Source organism: Balaenoptera ricei, chromosome 12 (assembly GCF_028023285.1).
Source record: "Balaenoptera ricei isolate mBalRic1 chromosome 12, mBalRic1.hap2, whole genome shotgun sequence".
Classification (NCBI taxonomy): domain Eukaryota; kingdom Metazoa; phylum Chordata; class Mammalia; order Artiodactyla; family Balaenopteridae; genus Balaenoptera; species Balaenoptera ricei.
The window spans coordinates 76,700,775-76,716,936 of record NC_082650.1 but is presented as its reverse complement, the minus strand read 5'-3'; the positions used below and the strand labels follow the sequence as shown (position 1 = coordinate 76,716,936).

The 16,162-nt window shown below is 35.0% G+C and overlaps 2 protein-coding genes across 6 annotated transcripts in view; one reads left to right on the top strand and one right to left on the bottom strand.

Moving 5' to 3' along the window:
- DOP1A (DOP1 leucine zipper like protein A) overlaps nt 1-16,162 on the top strand; it is a 114,027-nt gene that overhangs the window by 18,849 nt on the left and 79,016 nt on the right. For 4 of the 5 annotated variants that reach the window (XR_009506226.1, XR_009506225.1, XR_009506227.1 and 1 more), the window contains exons 2-3: nt 8,277-8,479; nt 11,129-11,310. Coding sequence is in view for 1 of the 5 variants with exons in the window: in XM_059941727.1 (XP_059797710.1) it covers nt 8,342-8,479; nt 11,129-11,310 (320 nt within the window). In the remaining 4 variants the exon portion in view is untranslated. Of the gene's footprint in view, nt 1-8,276; nt 8,480-11,128; nt 11,311-16,162 lie in introns of those variants that run through there. The other variant, XR_009506228.1, reaches the window with a different exon arrangement.
- Nucleotides 2,697-4,545, bottom strand: LOC132376412 (matrin-3-like). The gene is given in 4 exon segments (XM_059942080.1): nt 2,697-3,043; nt 3,045-3,169; nt 3,269-4,100; nt 4,102-4,545. Coding segments are annotated over 4 exon segments (1,578 nt in total). The 5' UTR covers nt 4,455-4,545; the 3' UTR covers nt 2,697-2,775.

Genomic DNA, 16,162 nt, shown 5'->3' with positions numbered 1-16,162 from the left:
AGGAAAAACCCTGAGAACTGGAATTTTCATTTATTATATATTGGATGGAAAATTCAAAAGTGGTGCATCATCCCTAGACTTCTCTTCTGATATATAATAAGTAATTTTATTTACATTAAAATCACTGAGGAAGTATAACGAAATCTGACCATCTTTTCACACGAAAGAAAATACTACAGCTCACTGCTGATGAAACTTCTATAGAATGTCCTTTCTTAGTTTTCAACTGTTTTCATAAGATTTTGCTTTTGATGTTCTACCTAGTATTATATGTGTCCCATGCTGTATGTACTCTTTTTAATCATATTTAAGAATTTAGAATTTTTTTAGCTAAATAAATAAGAAAATCCAAATTTCTTACCTGACTCAACTTTTTTAGCTGTAAACATGTACAAGAGTTATAAACCCCAGAAACTTAGCTGGTCATTATTGGTTGGGTTTTTTTTTTAAATATATATATACCAAATAAAAAAAGTATGTCTGAAAATATGTCAACTGAGGTAACTTAGTTTCACAATTATATTAATACCCCAATTACAGATAACTCATATTTTCATTGTTAGAAATTACTAGTAAATTGATTTTCAGATTAATCTTCCCTATGCACAAATATTGTATATCTTCAAAACAGATGTGTTATCTCTTATACTGGAAATACTGCTAAGGAAAAAAATGTACCTGTCAGTAAAATTTATACATGTGCTTTACTTTGTCTACCACTAGTACATTCTTAGGTTTATCAATTAGAATTTATAGTTATTTTATACTGTTTTTATACACCTTCAGAAAATCCAATCAAGTTGATTTTTTTCCCCCAAGTTTAATTGGTTTTGCAGTTCTTTCTTCTCTTTCAGAAGAAAAATTATAAATGTTTTAGTTTGTGTTCATTCTAACCTTTCTTCCATATTTCACTATGTATTAGTATTTATTAGTTATCAAATTTTATAGCTTTAAATGTTTTCGTATGTCAATCTTTTGTATCTGAAGCACATATTGCAGTGTCTTTGTTTATAGTTGTGGTTAAATCTAGTTTAAAAAATTTTTAGAAACCATAGATTAATGATAAAACAGCTTGCAGAATTTTTAATTTATTCCCAGTCTTAACCATTACACTTAAACCACTTTGTATGAATCCAGCTTGAGCTTCACTATTGTAAGTTATGTGCTGTGCAGCATACGAATATATATAAAACGTAGTTCCTGCTCTCAAAGACGTCTACCCTAGTAGAAGAATTACATATCCAGCTCTTCTATAAAACAAAATCAATTTTGAAATGGAAGGTAGTTGAGATAATTTTTGATTCACTTATTTAAATTTCACAGTCATCTTGGATTTCGCAGAGTAGTACTTCAGAATACTGCTTTATGTTTGGTTTGCTGCTTTGAGAGTCCAGACCATGAAGATATAACTATAAAGTGGGTTTTTTCCCTCATAAACTTTGTATTAAGCCCCTAGGGTCAAATATCACAGTTTTAAAGAGAAAAGCAGATTAACTGTCTTAAAGGATTTACTTTACATTATTCTCCACTCCCACCACTCCCAATGGGAAAAGCATCAATAAATCAGGTATATTCTCTCTAGTCAGCATCCAAACATACTGCTTGGCACATGGTGCAGTGAAGTGAATAATTTCATATGTCAAGTGACTCTATATTTAAGGTGATATTCTCTCCAAAGATGGGATTTAGGATTTGTCTGGTTTTGTTTTTATGGATTAAAGAGTTGAGATAGAGATTTGGGAAGTGCGTATTGCTTCTTTTTGGCATAACCTTAACCAGGGAAATTTTGATTTAATAAATTAAGAGATTTTTAGCTTTTTTCAGGCAAACAGGTTTTTATTAATATAGAGTACATTCTCTAGGGTAGTGATTCTTAGCCTTTTTGAGGATTACTTTAAAAACTATTTTTGAGAATATTATAAAAGTAGGCTATTCCCCAGTAAAATGTAAGATGTAAATTTTGCATGTAATTTGAGGTAATGCACAAATCCCTAAAGCCCATTTTTATATGTATACATATATCTATATATGTGTGTATATTTTACATATATAGATATATATCTTACATATATACACATATATATAGCTCTATACCTTTATTGAGATATAATTCACATACTATACAAGTCACCTATTTAAAGTATAATTTAGTGGTTTTCAGTACATTCACAGAGCTGTGTAACCATCCTTATAAACAATTTTTTTATTGAAGTATAGTTGATTTACAATGTTGTGTTAATTTCTTCTGTACAGCAAAGTGATTCAGTTATACCTATGTATACATTCTTTATTTATATTCTTTTCCATTATGGTTTATCATAGGCTGCTGAATATGGTTCTCTGTGCTGTACAGTAGGACCTTGTTGTTTGTCCATTCCATATACAACAGCTTACATCTGCTAACCCCAGCCTCCCACTCCAACTCTCCCCCAATCCCCTCCCCCTTGGCAACCACAAGTCTGTTCTCTATGTCTGTGAGTCTGTTTCTGTTTCATAGATAGGTTCATTTGTGTCATCTTTTAGATTCCACATATAAGTGATATTATATGGTATTTGTCTTTCTCTTTCTGACTTCACTTAGTGTGATAATCTCTAGTTGCATCCATGTTGCTGCAAATGGCATTATTTTGTTCTTTTTTATGGCTGAGTAGAATTCCATTGTATATATACCACATCTTTTTTTTTTTTTTCTATCTGTATTGTATTTAAAAAAGGTTAACATTTAAAAACAAAGAACCATTATTTTCTTTGAAATCATTAAGCTTCTTGCACATCTTAAGCTTCCTTCTTCTGCCTGCGTTCTTCTGCCAATTTATTCAGAAATTTCTTTAATTTCTGATAATGAGGAAGGCTGCTGCAATGAGTATTCTTTGCAACGTCTTCATTTGTGTAAAAGAGTGAACACAGCTTACAGTAAAACCCTGTTCTAGGTATCACATAGTCTATACCAACAGGAACATTGGGCTGATATGGTCCAGTTCTGTACTCATCTGGGATTGTATAGTCCTCCTTGTTTCCATCACTTTGGCCACCTGCGTTTTCACGTATCTTTGTTGGGATCAAAAGCATTCTCAGCAGATTCAGCACCTGGTTCTGTATTTTCCTCATTTTTAATTCCATTTTCCAACGCTGCTTCATTTTCTTGGTCAAGTTCCTCGATCTTGTCCACCTTAATTTCAACCAGACCATCATCATTTTTGTCACCAGATTTAAATGCCATGCCCGATTTACGAAGTTTCTGAAGCTCCGAATCTTCCTCATCACCAACCTCATCTAGAGTGACAAAACCTTCCATACTCCCTGGGAAACGACGCTTTTTAAGCTTTTTCTTCGCAGTTGCTGAAGCACTCGCATTTGCATCTTTTTTCACAATTTTGTCTGAAGGTTCCTTTTTCCCATCAGATGCCACATCCCCTAAATTAGCAAGATCTGTCTCATCTCCCACTGAACTGCCACTTTCTGGCAGTGCTGCTGCTGCTGCTTCTTCATCTACAAGTAGCTCATCTTCAGGTTCAAGAAGCATGTTAGGTTCTTGTTCTGCCTGGTCATCCTTTGTATCTTTTTCACCATCTTCTCCTGATTTCTCTTCTTGTTCTTTACCTTCGGTTGTACTTTCAGTCTTTTGGGAACCATCAGTTTTGGATTTCTTATCACTTGGAGATTCTTTGCCATCTGGAGAGTAAGATCTTTTCCGGGACTTATCTTTTTTCAGTAAGTCAATGCCTCTGTTGGGAATCCTGAGTACCAATTTTTTGTATTTTTCAGACAGGTCAACTTTTACACATCTCCCTTGAAACCAAAGGGCCTTTTTCAAACAGTGGTCAACCATTGCCATTGCATCTTCTCTGGTCTCCATCTCAATAAAGGCCTGACTTTTCATCCTCATCAGTATATAATTCTTAATTTTCCCATAAGGCTCAGCAAGCTTGAGGACAGCACTGTCAGAATAGCCAGAATGAGGTAAATTGCTGAGATGTATCACACGTCCAAGCTCTTGTTTTTGATCAAACTTCTGGTCTGGCTTCCCTTCAGGTTTCTTTATTCTTTTATACTTCTGGGATAAATGAGCTCTCCCTGGCTTGCCAAATACTAATGCTGGTGGTTGTATAATAATCCACTGCAGCCTGAGCATCTTCTGTGGTTGCCATTTCAATAAATGCCTCATTAATTTTATTTAGAATCAGATGATTTGAAATAACTCCAAATGGTTCCACCAGCTGTAATAGTTGATATCTCAAGTTTTTCCCTCGCTGGAAATCCATGATGTGAACAACTCGGCTAGTTTCCACTCTGCCCTTTTGCATGTGTCTTGGTCCTTGCAGGTTTCCATTTCCAGCACCCAGATTTCCTCTTGGTCCAACTGCTGGTCCCCCAAGATGAAATGAGGGAGGCGGAGGTCCCAGAATTCCTGGTGCTGGGTTTGTAGATTGCTGCAACATGAATGGATCACCCATTGTGTGTCCTGTATCATTGTCAGGATTCCATTCTGGGAAGATTTCAAGAAGAAGCTGGCATCGACGACTGTGACTTGCTCCATTGATATGTTGACTCCACTCCTTAAGGAGAGGGAGAGGGAAGAGGAGAGGTACCTCTCTCCAAACGAGCGGGACGCTGAGGCTTCCCACCACACCACATCTTCTTTATCCATTCCTCCTGTCGATGGACATTTAGGTTGTTTCCATGTCTTGGCTATTGTGAATAGTGCTGCTATGAACATACGAACTTTTTGGATTAGAGTTTTGTCTGGATACATGCCCAAGAGTGTGATTGCTGGATCATATGGTAATTCTGTTTTTAGTTTTCAGAGGAACCTCCATACTGTTTTCCATTGTGGCTGCACCAACTTACATTCCTACCAACAGTGAAGGGGAGTTCCCTTTTCTCCACATCCTCTTCAGCATTTGTTACTTGTGGAGTTTTTAATGATGGCCATTCTGACCGGTGTGAGGTGGTACCTCACTGTAATTTTGATACACATTTCTCTAATAACTAGTGATGTTGAGCATCTTTTCATGTGCCTATTGGCCATTTGTATTCCTTCTTTGGAGAAATGTCTATTTAGGTCTTCTGTCCATTTTTTTGATTGGGTTGTTTGTTTTTTTGTTGTCGAGTTCTATGAGCTGTTTGTATATTTTGGAAGTTAAGCCCTGTCAGTCGCATCATTTGCAAATATTTTCTCCCATTCTTTTCGGGTTTTTTTATGGTTTTCTGTGCTGTGCAAAAGCTTGTAAGTTTAATTAGGTCCTATTTGTTTATTTTTGTTTTTATTTCTACTGCCTTGGAGACTGACCTAAGAAAACATTGGTCCAATTTATGTCAGAGAATGTTTTGCCTATGATCTCTTCTAGGAGTTTTATGGTGTCATGTCTTATGTTTAAGTCTTTAAGCCATTTTGAATTTATTTTTGTGTATGTTGAGAGGGTGTGTTCTAACTTCATTGATTTACATGCGGCTGTCCAACTTTCCCAGCACCACTTGCTGAAGAGACTTTTTCACCATTGTGTATTTTTGCCTCCTTTGTTGAAGATTAATTGACCGTAGGTGTGTGGGTCTTATAATTAATTTTAACATTTTTGTCATTTCCCAAATGACAAAAGAAACCCTGTTAAAAGAAACCCTGTTCTCATTAGGAGTTGCTTTCTGTTTCTCCCCCAATTCACTCCCCTTTCCACCCTAACCAAAAGCTCATTACTTTCCATCCCTAAAGACTTGTCTATTCTGGACATTTTATATAAATGGAATTATAAAATACATGGTTTCTTTCACTTAGCAGAATGTTTTCAAGGTTCATCCATGTCATAGTATGTAACAGTACTTCATTCCTTTTTATGCTTGAACAATATTTCATTGTTTTTTATTTATCCACACATCAGTTGATAGACATTTGAGTTGTTTCCCCTTCTTGGCCATTATGAATAATGCTTCTTTGAACATTCGTGTACAAGTTTTTGTGTGGACATGTTTTCATTTCTCTTGAGTATATGTACCATACCCAGGAGTAGAATTGCTGGGTTGTATGGTAATTCTATGTTTAACCTTTTGAGAACTGCCTGACAGTTTTCCAAAGCAGCTGCACCAATTTACATTCCCACTAGCAGTGTACAAGTGTTCCAGTTTCTCCATATCTTTGCCAATACTTATTATTGTCTTTTTTATTATAGCCATCCTAGTGTGTATGAAGTATCTCGTGGTTCTGATTTGCATTTCCCTGATACTTAATGATGTTGAGTATCACTTCATGTACTTTTTGGACATTTGTGTATCTTCTTTGGAGAAATATCTATTCATATTCTTTGCCCATTTCAAAGTTATTTGTCCTTTTATTATTGACTTGTAAGGGTTCTTTATATATCTAGTTCAAGTCCCTTATCAGAAATATGGGAGATATATTTTCTTCCATTCTGTCAGTTGTCTTTTCACTTTGTTGATGGTATCTTTTGAAGCAGAGAAAGGTTTTTAATTTTGATGAAGTCCGGTTTATTTTCTCCTTGCTTGTGTTTATATTGCTTATGCTGCTTTTAGTGTTATTTCTGAGAAATCCTAAGAAGACCTAGCTCTAGGCCTTGAGGATTTATTCCTGTATTTTCTTCTAAGAGTTTTATAGTTCTAGCTGTTACATTTAGATCTATGATTCATTTTGAGTTGATTTTTGTATAGGTGTGAGGAAGGAGTCCACTTCATTCTTCTACATATGAATATCCAGTTATCCCAAAGCCATTTGTTGAAAGACTTTTAACCCTCATTTAATTGTGTTGGCTAGTTCTTAGATCCTTCTGCAGATCCACAAACCCAGCTCTAGGGAAGGGTGCAAAGTTAAAAGTCAGATAGGACACCAAAAAGGTGGAGAGGCCACATTAATTTTTTATTTATTTATTTATTTATTTTTGCCTACATTGGGTCTTCATTGCTGCACACGGGCTTTCTCTAGTTGAGGCGATGGGGGCTACTCTTCATTGTGCTGCGCGGGCTTCTCATTGCGGTGGCTTCTCTTGTTGTGGAATACAGGCTCTAGGTGCACAGGCTTCAGTAGTTGTGGCACGTGGGCTCAGTGGTTGTGGCTTGCAGGCTCTAGAGCTCAGGCTCAGTAGTTGTGGCACACGGGCTTTGTTGCTCTGTGGCATGTGGGATCTTCCCAGACCAGGGATCGAACCTGTGTCTCCTGCATTGGCAGGCGGATTCTTAACCACTGTGCCACCAGTGAAGTCCCCACGTTGATTTTTAAGTTGAGCCTCAGTTAAATCCTTGTTACTACTGCATATTAGTTATCTATTCTATTGCTGTGTAACAAATTACCCCCCAGCTCAGTGGCCTAAAACAAGAAAATTTCTCTAGGTCATGAATTTGAGAGACTTAGGTAGTTCTGGCTCAGGATCTCTCATGAAATCAGTCAAGATGTCAGTTGGTACTGCAGTCAAATCAAGGCTTTCTTAGGGATGAAGGATCTGCTTCTAAGGTGGCTCACTCACGTGGCTGTTGGCAGAAAGCCTCGGTTCCTTACCACAGAAACCTCTTCATAAGGTTCCTTGAAATGTCCTCGTGATGTGGCAGCTGGCTTTCCCCAGATCCACTGATCTAAGAGAGAGAGCAAGGAGGAAGCTGAAGTGCTTTTATGACCTAGTCTTGGCCATTACAAATTGTCACTTCTGCCTTACTATTTTCGTTAGAATTGAGTTCCAGAATCCAGCTCACAGGGCTGGAGAATTAGGCAGTGCTTTTTGAAATTAATATCAAAGAATTTGTGGACATATTTTAAACTACCACATATACTCATCAGTTTTATTAAAAGTTTTATTAATTCCAAACAGCTTATGTTCTTTCATACTATATGCCCATTATCGCTTAGTAAAATAAGATGATCTCCAAGTCATTCATTTCTTTTTCTTTTTCCTATTGTTGTTGTTGTTATTGTTTTAATGTCCTTGATGTTTCTAATATAACCAGTCAGTGCATTTTAGGATCAAAACAAAGTAGAGGAGTATGTGTATCAGAATGTTATATCAGCAAATATGACAAAGAAATAACATTATTTCTAAATTGAAATAAGTACAGGAATATTTCCTCCTTTATAAATCCCTAAGTCCTCACAGCCATTTTTCCAGTTCCTAGAAAGGAACACATGAATAGTTATCTTTGAAGCTGTCTTTGAATACTTCCATGAACCTGCATACTAGCTGACTGAAGTTTTGATCACTTCTAACTCAAGAAACATTTTAAAGTTAGCCATTAACTCTGAACCCATTTTAATAACTTTACTTTGTAACTGGTTCCTCCTGCAGACTTTTTTGTAGGTGATGATTTTACATGACTTTGGAATTTGCCTCTAGTGGGACGCTGTGGGAGGATGAACACAGAAGAGCTGGAGTTATTGAGTGACTCCAAATACAGAAACTATGTAGCTGCAATTGATAAAGCACTAAAGAATTTTGAATACTCCAGTGAATGGGCAGATTTGATATCGGCACTTGGAAAACTTAATAAGGTATGTCTATCTTACTCATTTCATAAAATAGAGTAAAAATCAGAAACCTGCGTCTGTATTTACTGAATTTCTCTCAACCTTGAAGTAAAGAATTTAAAAACATAACTAAACCTCAGAATTACTTTTGACTCTGCTATTTTACTTCATGAGTTGCATGCCTATATAGTCAGACTTTTTTTTTTTTTTTGAGGCCAAAACCACAACAGTAGTTGAAAAATATAGTTATCCCTTTATTACCTATAAAGACAAGACTAGGAAGCAAATATGCTAACGATGAAGATAAGTTTCTGTAAATGAGCATCAGATATGGTTCTGGAGTTCCTAGCTGCAAAATGAAAAACTGCATGTGGAAAGCAGTAACTGCTGTGTCCTTTCCAAATGGTATGTAGCATTAAGAAAACATTTTATGTCCAGGCAGTTCTTAGTTATAGTCAGTACTTTTTACAAAAGTGACAAGCAGTTGCTTAGGCCTTGGAGCTTGGCCTTGAATGATCCTTCTTCACATGTCTGGTTGTTATCCACTGTTATTGTGGTGGCATCGCTGATCAACTTGTAGCTTTAAATTTTGACCCCCTTTTTTTTTTTTTAACTTAGATCACAATTTTCTCACTTCACACACATAGTTTTTATTTTGGGGGTTTTTGGGGTTTGTTTTTAATATCTGTTATTGAATACAAATGCTACTAAATATTAAGTGGACTAGGGGAGCAGATAGGAAGAGCGAGCTCTTCCGGTAACTATTTTAACATCAAACACTCTAGCATACAATTATTAGGAAAGAAATTTGTCTTAAAATATATACCAAGAACACTAGTTTTCAATCTCATACTATAGATAATTACCCTGATATCTTAAAAAGAAAAGCCTTCATTTCCAATGCCAAGGATTTATCTTAAAATTAGATGCACAAACTTCTGTTTGACATGTTAACTTCTAACATTTATCATTTGAGGTTTGATAAATTCTCAAAACTTTTACAATATCCCCAAGAAATTGCATCCAAAAATATAAGTTTGTTTAAAGGTAGTTAGGTTCTTTCTTGTCCTGAAGGGTCTCTTTCTGAAGACTTATTAGGAACTACGTGTAAAAGCAATTCATTAAATTGTGGAAATTAATTTGCCTAATTAAGTACATAATTAGTTTTTTTATACTTAATCAATATTCATGAAAACAGATTTCACTGTATCCAGATAATATAACATAGGATATACAAGGCATTGGTGAAACTTACCTAAAATCATGGTGAAACAAGGCAAGGGTTATATATATATAAATTTGTTGAAGTTAGTCTAAATATGTTTTAGTATAAAATTTTATTAGTTATTAATATACTAAATTATTATACCTCATTTATACAAGTTTTCTAACTCAAATGCTTTTAGAAAATAGTGCTATATTTTGCTTTTTTAAAAAAATTTTATTTGGTATCAATAGAATTTCTTTATTGAGGCATTTTGTGTTACACATCATTAAGTTTCCTTCTACAGAAGTACTTCTGGTAATAATTATACTTTTCTTTAAAATATATGTAAATATTGATTCTTTGCTCCTGCATCCAAAATTCAAAGTAATATTCTAGAAATGGAAGGCAGCTAGTTTCAAAAAATAAAAATGTTTTGTAGTGTTGTGCCCTTGATTTGCTTTGCATTCGTAGCTCTAATTTTATTTACATTCATTACATCCAATTTAAAACTGGATTGAAGCCTTGTAGTGGGAAGAACATTGAAAATTTTATATCTAAGTGGACCTCCGACCCTCCGCTTTTTTTATGAAATGGAAAATCTAGTGCTTCTCTTCTGTACTGCCTTTGACAGATCATTCATTTTATATATTTTAACCTCAGTTCTTTATTTTTTAAAATAAAGGACTTCTTTTGTGTTTCATCTAAATTCCAGTTCTAGTCTATTATACTGTATTCATTCTGAGTGTTCATTTTCTAGTATTCTATCAGCATTTTGCCATAATACTCTGAAGAACTGCATTTGTAAGTCTTTTATCACTTAAATAATTAATCTCCTTTGAGTGATTTGTGAGATAGCATCTTCTTCTATAAATTCTGCCTTTGACCATCGTCTCTAAAGAAATGTAGTGGCTGAATAAATACAGCAACATGTATTTGGCCAAATTGGGAGATTAGTAAAAGCAAATGGGCAATTATAATCTCATGTATGTTCTTGTTAGCACTAGAGTTACTTGCTATAATATGATATACTACAGCAGTGGTTGTTCCTCTTCCAACAAAGTATCTATGTTGAGGTTCGATTTTCTTCATGTATTTCAAACAGTGTATCAAAAATAGGTTGAAGGCTGACTGACATTAAAGATTTGCAGACATCTAAAACAGTGCCTTTCTTCTGAACAAGTTTGTTTTGGAAAGTATTGTTATTTTTCATAAAAATGTTATTTCTGTTAACACATAATGAGTTTTTTTTTTAACAAATTAATAAATATTTTTAAATCCTCAGTTTTAATTTTAAATCCAGTATTGACAGATGTAACTGACAAAAACAAAAGCTTTTTGACATCCTCTATAATTTTTTCAGAGTGTAAAGAAGTCCTATGAGGATTTTTGGTAATACTATGCTAGAAAATGGAAATAAAATGAAATGTAATATTTTTTCTCAACTGAATTAAAATGTTTTCTTCAAGGTTTTACAAAATAATGCAAAGTACCAAGTGGTACCCAAAAAACTGACCATAGGCAAACGCCTAGCTCAATGTCTACATCCAGCATTACCAGGTGGAGTTCATCGGAAGGCACTTGAAACATATGAAATTATCTTCAAAATCATTGGACCTAAGCGACTTGCCAAAGATCTTTTTTTATATAGGTGAGAATAATTTTACTATCTATTTGCATGTAAGTAAAAAGTATTTTTAGCTATTATGCTTTTTGCAGTAAAAGGTAAAAAATTGAGAAGTCCTTAATGATGAAAGTTTTCAGATGTCAATCTTAAATATTTTGATAAATAAGTACTTCAGAAAAATTTACAGTATTTCTTTCTTTTTTTTTTTTAAGATTTATTTATTTATTTTGGCTGTGCCAGGCCTTAGTAGCAGCATGCGGGATCTTCGTTGCAGCATTCAGGATCTTTTAGTTGCAGCACACATACTCTTAGTTGTGGCATGCAGACTTCTTAGTAGTGGCGTGCGGACTCTTAGTTGCAGCATGCATGTGGGATCTAGTTCCCTGACGAGGGATCGAACCCGGGCGCCCTGCATTGGGAACGTGGAATCTTACCCACTGGACTACCAAGGAAGTCCCCAATGTTTGTTAATATAAGAATTTTTTCCTTCTCAGATGTCATTTTTGAAAAGTTTTTTTTTTCAAAATTGTTGAGACTACAGTACATTCTATGTTTTTAAGCTAGAGAACTACCCTGAGAAAAAATAGATACCTTGATCTCTTAACACCTTTCAACATAGTTGACCATTCTCTACTTAAAATAGTCTTTTTCTCTTGCCTTCTGTGATACTGCATTCTCCAGTTTTGTTACTTTCTCAATCTCCTTTATCAGCCTTTTCTCCTTTCCCTAAACTCTACATATGGAGTTCCTTAAGGCTTGCTTAGTCCTGTACCTAATGTTTTCATTTTATATTCTCTCCTTGGACATGCTTATCCAAGCCATGATTTATCTTTTATGTGCAGACTTCCAACTTGGTATCACTAGTGCTGACTTCTGCTTTAAACTCCTGGCTTACTCACCACCTCAGTGTGGATCTTTAAAGGCAACTCAAGCTCAACCTGCTCCAAACTAACCTCACCTTCTCCCATAAACCTGGCCATCTGCAGTGCACTGAAGCTCAGTAAATGGCACCACCATCCATCCATTTACACCTGAAATCTGACTTACACTTGACATCTTGTTTTCTTTGCCCATATTCTCCTTCCTCTCATGAACATTCTGTTGCTAAGGGTTCTATCTCATGGTGGTTAAGAGCAGAGGCAGTGGAGTCAGACAATTCATATTTACAGCTAACTGGCTCTGTGATCTTGGGCCATTTTCTTCACCTCTGTATGTATTCTCATCTGGAAAAATGGGAATAAGATGATCAATTTCATAGTATTGTTAACAGAATTAAGAGAGTTAATATATGTAAAGTGCTTAGAACAATGTACAGCATGTAATAAGTACTCAATAAATGTTAGCTATTGTTCCATGTTCCAAATACATCTACCTCTCTCTACCCTTGCTGGCAGCATCCACGCTAAGTAAGCATTATCTCTAGCGTGGTCCTTGTTACTGGCCTCTGAATATTCATATAACATCTGTTCTTATTCTCTTACACCCTTTGCTCCACATAGTATCAGAGTAAACTTTTTAATACATTGAATAGATAATGTCATTCCTCTGTTAAAAACCTCCATTGACTTCCTCCTGTCACTTAAAAATAGAATTCAAAGCCCTTACTGTGGCTTTTAAGGCTTTATATACTTCGGCCCAGTCTGTGTCAGTGACCTCTTAACTCCTACCACTTTCTACCCAGTTTGCTCCATTCTGACAACATAGGTCTGTTTGCTTATTCTTCCTCATTTTCTTTGTTTTCCTCACCCTGTAATGCTTTAATCCAGGTCTCTGATAAAGTATCAGCTCCTCAGAGAAGTCTTGCCTACTTACTTCTACATCTTTGTCATTAGTACTCTGCAGTTTTACTGCGATGTATTTAGAGGTAGATATCTTTTTCTTTATCCTGGCTGGGATTCATTGGGATTTTAAAATCTGTAAATCAATACCTTTCATCAATTCTGGAGTCTCTTTAAATTGACTTTACTCCATGTATTCTCTCTTCCTTTTTTGGAACTATGATAAAACATATGTTAGAACTTTTCATTCTGGCTTCCCCATATCTTATCCTCTCTTCCATTTTAGTTTGATGTAGTCACACTTGTTTATTTTTGCTTTTGTTGCCTTTGCTTTAGGTTTCTTATCCAAAAAAATCATTGCCAACGCCAGTGTCAGGGAGCTTTTCTCTATGTTTTCCTCTATGTTTCCTCTATATTTTATGGTTTCAGGCCTTATATTTAAGTCTTTAATCCATTTGGAGTTAACTTTTGTAAGTGCTGTAAGATAGGGGTCTAATTTCATTCTTTTGCATGTGCATATCCAGTTTTCCTCTATCATTCGTGACATTGGTGATGCAGACATCCTTTTTTACTTTGGTTAGTCTTGTCATGAGTTTATCAATTTTGTTAGCCTTTTTAAAAACAAACTTTTAACTTCATTGATCTACTTTACTGTGTATGTGTTTTCTCTTTCTTTAAATTCTGCATGGATGTTTTAAAAATAGAACCTAAAGTCAGTAATAGGTATTTTTAATACTAATAATAAACACTATATTCCAAGGAACAGTACTTTTTAATAAAAAGCTGAAAATTGCTCAGTTACATGTAATAACTGATAGATTCCTTTCTTAAGGCAAGACTTTTCTTATGTAACTCATGCCTGCTATTTTTTAAACAAATAACAGAAAGTTTACTTTAAGAAACAGCTATTTTACAAAGTTGCAGTATATCTAATTTTATTAGCAATATGCTATATAAGAATAATAAATTAATTCTAGAATACCGTGTCTAAATATGGCAGACACTCTTACATACACATACCTTATGGAGCAAAATTGTTATTCTGTATTTTTTAGAGGTATAGCTAATTTAAAAACTGAAGTTTATATTAATGTTGGACTTTTTATTTTTTATTAAGTAAGTTAATCTCAAGGTTTATGCTTTAACATAATTAAATACAAATACTTTTAAAGTTCTATAACCTATTATGTGGTAAAATATCATATTGTGTCTTCAAACTTATTTTTTTTAATATGATACAGTACACAGAGGTGTTACTAAGAAGGCTAGACATGTAGTTTGAGCAGCATAAAATATTAACTGGGTATGTAAAGTAAACTTTTGATAGTACAAACCCAGACTTCAGGCTAGAGAGATTTTAGAGCAGTTAGTATTCAGGTGGCAGTTGAAGCCAAGAGAATGATTGAGATCACCCAGTACATTGTGAATAATAAGGAGGGAAGAGGAATGAGACCATTCTGTGAATACTTAGGAGTCACATTATTTAAAGAGCAGGTGGAGGAAAGTAGTCATTGAAAAGGAACTAGAAGAATCAGAGATAGAAAATGTACCAGGAGACAGAGCTCACCTGAAGCCAAAAGGGGAAAGAATTTCAAGAGAAAGTTGCGGTGAATAGTATCAAATATTACCGGCAAATGAAACAGTAGGGACTGAAAATAGACCATCAAATCTGGCAATTAGTAGACATTGGTGACAGTATGGAGAACAGCTTCAGTAGAGCAGGTAGAAGTGTCGTGATTGAAGATCAGACGGGAGGTGATAAATTGGGAGAAGTGCTTTTTTTTTCCCCCCAAAAGTTGAAGTAGGAAGGCAGCTTCAAGCCAGGAGGTAGTTAAGATAAAGGTTTGGGGATTTTGTTGTTGTAATTTGTTCTCTTTTTAGAGTCATAGGAAAGATTTAAGCACAATTGTCAGTGGAGGAAGAAAGAAATTACAGGAAAGAAAAAGGATGGTAGATAAAGCAAGGCCCTGGCAAAGGCAGACATTGGGCCCTGGGGCGAGGTAGCTTTGAAGAGGTTACTACTGTAGCTTTAAGTCACACTGTACCTAAAATTGAAGGCAGGAAAGTGGCAAGTTGAGGGAATTCCCACTAGATGACCTCTGTTTTCTGTATAAAGTAGGAGCAAGACAGATTCTTAATTCATTTGTTAAGCACTTTGCAAGTGCAGGACTTGGTGTTAAGGATTTAGGATACAGAAATAAAAAGAGAGTCATGGTCTCTTGCTTTCTGATATTACAGAATTATCTATTAGAATTACTCTTTTTTCCCCCCAGTTTTATTGATAAATAATTGACATTCCTCACTGTATAAGTTTAAGGTGTACAGCATGATGGTTTGATTTACATATACTGTGAAATGATTACCACAATAGGTTCAGCTAACATCATCTTTTCATATAGATACAATAAAAAGAAAAGAAAGAAGAAAAGAATGAAGGAAAACAATTTTCTCCTTATGATGAGCACTCTTGAGATTTACTCTGCTACAACTTTCCTATATATCATATAGCAGTGTTAACTGTAGTCATCATGTTTTACATTACATTCTTAGTACTCAGTTATCTTATAACTGGAAGTTGGTACCTTTTGACCACCTTCTTCTAATTCCCCCTCCCTCTACCATTGCCTCTTGTAACCACAAATTTGATCTCTTTTTCTATGAGTTTGGGTGTTTTTTTGTTTTGGTTTGGTTTGGTTTGTTTTAAGATTCTACCTATAAGTGAGATCATATGGTATGTCTTTTTCTGTCTGACTTATCTCAGTATAATACCTTAAAGATCCATCCATGTGGTTGCAAATGGTAGGATTTCCTCATTTTTATGGCTGAATAATATTCCAGTGTGTGTGTGTGTGTGTGTGTGTGTGTGTGTGTGTGTGTGTGTGTATACACACATACACACAACTTCTTTATTCATCCATCAGTGGACACCTAGGTTGTTTCCATGTCTTGGCTATTGTAAATAATGCTGCTATGAACATGGGGATTCTTTTTGAGTTAGTGTTTTTTTACCTTTGAATACATTCCCAGAAGTGGAATTTTTAACTTTTTGAGGAATCTCCATACTGTTTTCTATAGTGACCATACCAATTTGCAGCCCC